The sequence below is a fragment of the Otolemur garnettii genome, unplaced genomic scaffold (assembly GCF_000181295.1).
Source record: "Otolemur garnettii isolate 467f Iridium unplaced genomic scaffold, OtoGar3 scaffold00164, whole genome shotgun sequence".
NCBI classification, from domain to species: Eukaryota; Metazoa; Chordata; class Mammalia; order Primates; family Galagidae; genus Otolemur; species Otolemur garnettii.
The window spans coordinates 1,659,299-1,666,253 of NW_003852559.1; the positions used below are offsets into that span (position 1 = coordinate 1,659,299).

Consider the following 6,955-nt stretch of genomic DNA (forward strand, 5'->3'; position numbering starts at 1 on the left):
TACACTTTCTGCACTCCAGCGTTCTCTAGTCACCAATAATTGAATATATAGTGCTTTCAAATGTGCCATATAGTTTATGTGGCATCTAATGGACAAATCAATCTCTTTACCATATTATCTGTTTTGTTTTATTGCTTGTTTAGAATGAAAACACAGGAAATGTAAACCAGCAGTGCATTAGAAGTTTGCTTTGTACACCTATAAAAAATGGCAAGAAGAATAAAGTCATAGGTAAAGCCTTTCCATTAGCCTATACTCTACACTTATTTTTTTAAAAATGTATTCCAAACTACTTCTTTCTTTCAAGTGTAAATTTTTGTTTTAAAACTTGAGATTGATATGAGGGTACAAATGGTTACGTTACATTGTTTTCATTTCTAAGGTAAAGTTCAAGTTCGAGGTGAGTCCTTCACCCAGGGGGCCTGCCAAACACCCTCACACTGTGTACGTAAAGTGTAAATTTAAAGAATCAAATGTCAAAAAAAGATGAAAATTAGGATAATGAAGAATTTTGAAATGCCAAAAGACATTTGTGTAGTACTTTTATAAACTATGATATACTTTTGGAATTAATTATTGAGCAGAATTTCTTTGTTTAAAATGATGCATTGAAATTTAGGACACTAAGAGATACGAAGTGGATAATGTGTCTTGTTTTAGAGTCTTACGTGCTAGATTTTAATTCTTTCTCTGGGATTTAGACTGTAGGTTGTTTTGTTCATTAATAAATATTTTTTGAGCATGACACTGTTCTCAGTAGTTGGGATATAAGTTCCCAAAATAAGTGAACAGAACTGAAATCTCTGCCCTCTACCTCAGGAATGGTGGAAGAATGCAGTGGAATAATGTCTCCCTTTATTAACATATTTATTTCTTGATATTGCAATTTATATTAATTTCCAGTCCAATTTCTCTGCCACCAGCATAATCCCCTGCTCTTTACTTATTTTGGGTGGGAAAGAGTTTGATGAATGACTTGTAATTGTTCTTCAATTTTAAAAGAGAGAAACATAAATACAAACTCATCTGATGATTATATTACCTATTTTAGGATACATAAAATAAAGTGTTTTTATTTTTGCTTAGAAGTTTTTTGAGCGTGGCGCTTCTTAAAGCAGTCTCCAGGATGAAGTCCTGGCTTCCTCTCGCATGTCTCACAGTAGAAATGGTTTCTCTCCTTCCGCTTTGCTCATTTTTTTCTGCTGCAAACCATGCAATCCCTTGCTGATTTTTTTTCATTTTGCATTATAAAACGCATCTTCCCATTTATCCTTCCTGTGAGAAGATGATGGTTTTACCCTCTTTCTTAAATTTCTCGTCCTCACATTGCTTACAAGCTGAGTGATGAGATTTCTCCTGTAAGAAAGATGTGTCTGCACTTTTTCTCCACTGTCCTTCTTATCTAGTGAGTAAGGGATGTAGCTGTTCCCAGCTGCAACTTCCATCAGCCAGAAGAATAATTTTTTCCACCATCTGAAGGACCTCCTGGTAAATCCATAGCATCCACAGTACTGATCAACTCGGTCCACTTTTCCCATAAACTTCGTGTATTCTAAAAATAACTACCAATTTTTCAAGTTGAACAGGCTGTTTCTTCCTATAACCAGTGATCAACTGTGTTTAAAGGCCAAAGAACGTCCTCAGTATTATCACTGACCTGTCATGGGATGAGAGGCACATCATTTTCATATCACATAGATAGGAACGTAATTCATATTCCTGAAGTTTCTTCTTTTTTGGGTCACTTGGAAAATCCTTCTTAGAAGCTATAACTGTTCCTGTTATAGGTATTTTCATTTTATGCAGTTCCTGAGCAAGTTGAGGGCTTATGTAGAATATAACCAAAAAACTGTGTTGGAGGTCTTCTGACATTGGAGCGGAACAGGAAAATCCTCATGTCTGACAAGGTCTGACAGAATTGGAAGGGGTAGACTCAGGTGAAGTGGGGTTTTATATGCCAGTCATCTGTGATTGACATAGTGAAAAAAGTCTGAATTGTCAATGCTCTGCTAAGAACCTGGAAATAAAGAATATATGAGTACCTTCTAAAGGCTTAACTTTACAATTAAACCCCCAATGGAGGCCATGCACAGTGGCTCATGCTTGTAATCCCAATACTCTGGGAGGCCGAGGTGGGCAAATTGCCTAAGCTCATGAGTCTGAGATCAGCCTGAGCTAGAGAGAGACCCCATCTCTAATAATAGCTGGGCATTGTGGTGGGCACTTGTAGTCCCAGCTACTCAGGAGGCAAGAAGATCGCTTGAGCCCGAGTTTGGGGTTGCTGTGAGCTGTGATGCTACAGCACTCTACCAAGAGTGACAAAGTAAGACTCTGTCTCAAAAAATATATAAATAAGTAAAACCCCAATGGAATACTACATAGGTATATAAATTTACCTTAAACAGTCTGGATAGTTTTGGGGTTACAAGATTTGACTGTAATTTTATTGAAGGAGAGTATCAGTCAGAAAGAGGGAGTAGGAGGTATCATTAATGAAAACAGAAAAATCTTGGCATTATATATAAATATATATATATATAGAGAGAGAGAGAGAGAGAGAGAGAGAGTCTCATTTTATCCCCCTTGGTAGAGTGCTGTGGCGTCACAGCTCACAGCAACCTCCAACTCCTAGGTTTAGGCAATTCTCTTGCCTCAGCCTCCCGAGTAGCTGGGACTACAGGCACCAGCCACAACGCCTGGCTGTTTTGTTGTTGCAGTTTGGCCAGGGTCTGGTTTGAACCCGCCACCCTTGGCATATGGGGCTGGCACCCCATGCACTGAGCCACAGGCACCGCCCAAACCTTGGCATATATTGAAAGTGCCCATCCAGCTTCTGTCCAGGCATAAGGGAACCTAGTGTGGAAGTGGACGTGAAGAGTTGCATCAGTGTCCATTGAGTATTCTGACCACATGGTGAGGTGGAGACTGACGCCTCAGGTCACAGCCTATATAATTCCTTAAAAGATCCCAGTCCCTTTGCCAGTATACATCCTACTGTGAGATGGAGACATAGGCTTACTGCCGTCAAACATTCCATGAATGTAACTTCCCTTATTCTGATTTCAGGCCCATCAATCTGACTTCCCTTTTACCGGTTATTTTCCTGTCTAAGGTCGGTTAGCTTATGGGGAGAGAATGCATTATTCCTTCCTCTCATATATACCCACCGGTTGCTTTGACGGTTATTTCACCGTACATTAGTGAGCTGGACTTGAGGCGATGGGCGGGAGCTGCAGGTGCACATCCTCCTGTTTCTGGTGCAGACCTTGCTGTGCGTTAGTGCTATTCTGATTTGGTGAGTCAGTCTTGTCCTCTTAGTTACTGTGACTCCACCCCCAGAGAAACGGATCTGTCTTCTGCATGCCAGTCTGTTTAATAGTTTCTCAGCCTACCAGGCTGAGGGTCAGATCCTGACCTTGGTGAGTTGCACATTAATGCCTCTAGGAAGGCAGCATGCTAACTCCCCGCCAGGCTGTTTGGTCAGCTACACTCTTGTGCAGTTCTCAGAGAAAAAAGTAGAGGCTAATAAGTATGTAAGCTCCTTTTAAAGATTATCACCAATCATATCTCTAACCTAAGCAATAAAAGTAAATTTCTTGAGGGTGCCTTACAATGCGGTACCCAGTAAATGTTATTAAATGTTACCTCGTAGGGAGATCAAGGGTAAAATTACATCATAAATGGTGTACTTTTTAAAATGCTTTTACATGTAAGTCTAAAGATTTACTATAAGTTGCCTTGGACCTTTGAGAATGTGAAATTAAATTCCAGAAGGAATGCATTATTTATCAGTAGGTTGTCATAAGAAGGATGGCAGAGTGGCAGCTTGCCACATCAAGTCACATCTTTTCTGGAGCAGCGTTTCTTTGGAGTAATGACTGGGAACGGGGAGTGGCTGGAATCCCCTTATGCCTCAGGCTGTTTCCTTGTTTTATGAACACACTAAACCAGAGCCAGCTGGGTGACATGCAGAGAGCGAGGACTGGAAATTCACAGGACGTGGATTCACAGCACCATGCTTGTGCCACTCTTCTTTTAAGTGTGTAAATGGTTATGGGCACAACAGTCACCTCTGTAGCGTTGAACTGAATAACCCTTCAAAATTCACATTCTGTGATCCTGTCACTATTTCAGACAAGTTAGAAAATAAAAATAATCAGACTTTTCTTGGCATACACTTTATGTCACCCTGTTTCATGACAGAGCCTAAAGTAAGCAAATGTTTATAATGGAGAGGAAAAATTCCATGTAAGTTAAAAGAAAAAAGAAATGCTTCCTCTCCCGGAGTGGTTTTGGTGAGGGGGGATGGCATAGTCAAGTTGATCCCAAAGAAGAGCGGGAAAATGTCCAAGGTTCCTTGCTGTTTTATAAGTGTGACAAAAACCAAGAATTGGAATTCTGGCCTATACTTACGTATCCACAGATGCAGCGTGGAAAATATCATGATTGTAGATAATTTGTCTTCCATGTCACAGACCAGATTCCACTATTATGTAATTCTCACAGAGAATCCCCACAGAGTTACAGGCAGAAAGACAGACAAGCCCATGTGTTTTTTGTAATCTTCTTCCTTCCCCCTCACTTGTTTCCATTACTGACATTTAGATGAAATTATAGATGTTAGACCAGTATGGGGCCTGTTGTCTCATCAAATTTATCCCCTGAGGTATGGTTTCATATCAGATGTTTTCTTAGCGTTCTGGCTAATACAGAGTATTTCCACCACTTCACTTCAGTACTATTAAGGAAATTTCTCATTCAGTATTCATTTAGTTTAACCAATTATTTTCCCTATTTATCAGGCTAACTATGCTCCCCCCACCCCCATATTGTATTTACAAGAAATTTTGATGCCTATTACTCCATGCCAATTTCAGGGCAGATTTTGAAGAAATAAGTCCCATTCCTGGGCTCCTCCCACCCCCCAAAGAACATTTTAGAACATCTCCACTTTAAATGGCTTACATTTCCATCTCTTTGTTAGTAAATAAGTATGATAAAAATTATAGTGTTATACTACATGTTGTTTGACAGAGAAGTGTGAGAGAGAAGTATGTTTGTTAACTGGCAAACTCATTACTATCATAATCCTCTCTGGTCTACGCTATAAGAAAATTCTGTTTTGTATTTTCACAATGAATTTTTAAGTTTCTTTTGCATTCAAACTTGTTCTGTAGCCTGTTCGAACTTTCTACACAACTTATATCAGTCTGGTGCTCCAAAAGACACTTTATTTCCTTATGTCAGTAAAATTTGGGAGACCTGCAGGCCTACGAAATTTTTCTAGGTAACCCTCAATAAATTTTGCGTCATTGATTACAACTCTGTAGCATCTTATCTTACTCTCTTAATTCATTTTGGTTCCATTCAGTAAATTGCTCAAATGAAGCCCCTCAAGCATGTGAATATTTGGAGACATAATCTGCTCATCTGTGTGTTACGATATAATTCCAAGGTATAAATAAATATTTTAATGTTTAAATTTGACTTCTACTCCATCTTATTTTTGATATTAATTTTTTTCACTTGCCAGAGCACTAGCTGTTTGGTTATAATTAAATTGGGCATCACCTTCTACCGTACACATTACTTATGTTACTTGAAGCATCCACTTTTTCCCCCCCAGTAGAGATTTGCAAATTATGCTTAGTTATAATAAGCACCAGGAAATAAGACTGTAAGGGGCAGTAATAGTTGGAAGAAAGTGACAAAAAAAATAAAATTCAGAAATTATAACTCAATAATATAAAAGTGAAGATCTATGTAGTAAAAATAAATGTAAGGATTATAGCTTCAAGAATAGATAGAAGAAGAAAAATAAGGAAAATTCCATAGTAGTAGAGGAAAACAGAGTCCAATAACAGAGTCCTTTATTGGACTAGAAACTTTGAGGAAATTTCTGGAAGGTAGGAAGTATGTACCATTTGTATTTTACATATAATGGGCAAAATTTGAATAGGGCTGACAATATTTATATCAAATACAGTTAAGAGTTACCTTGCCTTGATTTAAGTTAAACCCAACAGAAGAAAATGAAATTGCCATGAATGCTAATGAACTAAATAACATTATTGATATATAAAAACCAAAGCTATTAAAACTAAAAAGAGAAATAGACAAAATGGTAGTCATAGTCATCCTTTTGTAGACTTCTCAGTGTTAGAGTATTTGAAAAAATAAGGAAACATTAGAATTGATTAGTATAAAAAATGAAATGTATTTAATTGACATGTAGATTTACCCTTATATTTCATAATTTAGAAATAATTTTTGTCAAATATCCATCAGATATTAACAAATATTGATGACGTACCCACATAAAACACAAACTCATTTATTTCTAAAAAGCCGAAGTATGGTCACTTTCAAGGATCACAATGCATTAAAACTGGAAATATATAATAAAGGGATAAATTAGAAGGAAAAATCTCACTCAGAAATTGAAAAGTATTGTCCTAAATGACAAAGAAGAAATCAACTGTTATAAAACAGGTTGGGTATTTCAGAAAATTAATGGCTGTATCAATGTCACAAAAACTCCAGGTACATGGTCAAATGTAGATTCAAAGGAAAATCTGTAGTTTTAAATATTATTGTTAATTCAAATTTATTATTAATCAAGAAATAATGAAATTACATTAAGCATTCGACTTAAGAAATTAGAAAAGCAACATCTTTTTCTTTCCTACTCTCTGTACTGCCTTCCTCAAATAAATACTTAGGAAAAAAGAAAGCAAAAGAAATCTGTTGAAAAAAATAAATTTATGAATTGAAAAGGGATAGTAAAATGAGATAATAGGCAAACACAATAATAATAAACAAACCTCCAGTGCAGATAATAAGGATATTGAAAGAGAAACACAAACAGAAAAAGGGAATGTAACTACAGATAGAGAAGAAATTTTAAAAGAGGTTTGCTAGTACAGTGTGCCAAATGGATACATTTTGATGAAAC

The 6,955-nt window shown here is 37.0% G+C and overlaps 1 protein-coding gene across 1 annotated transcript in view; it reads left to right on the top strand.

Annotated features, from left to right (window-relative positions):
• The window catches only part of PDE5A (phosphodiesterase 5A), a 129,813-nt gene that overhangs the window by 76,788 nt on the left and 46,070 nt on the right, over positions 1 to 6,955 (top strand). Inside the window, exon 8 of the mRNA XM_003800072.3 lies at positions 144 to 231. Within this exon, the coding sequence (XP_003800120.1) occupies positions 144 to 231 (88 nt within the window). The remainder of the gene's footprint in view (positions 1 to 143; positions 232 to 6,955) is intronic.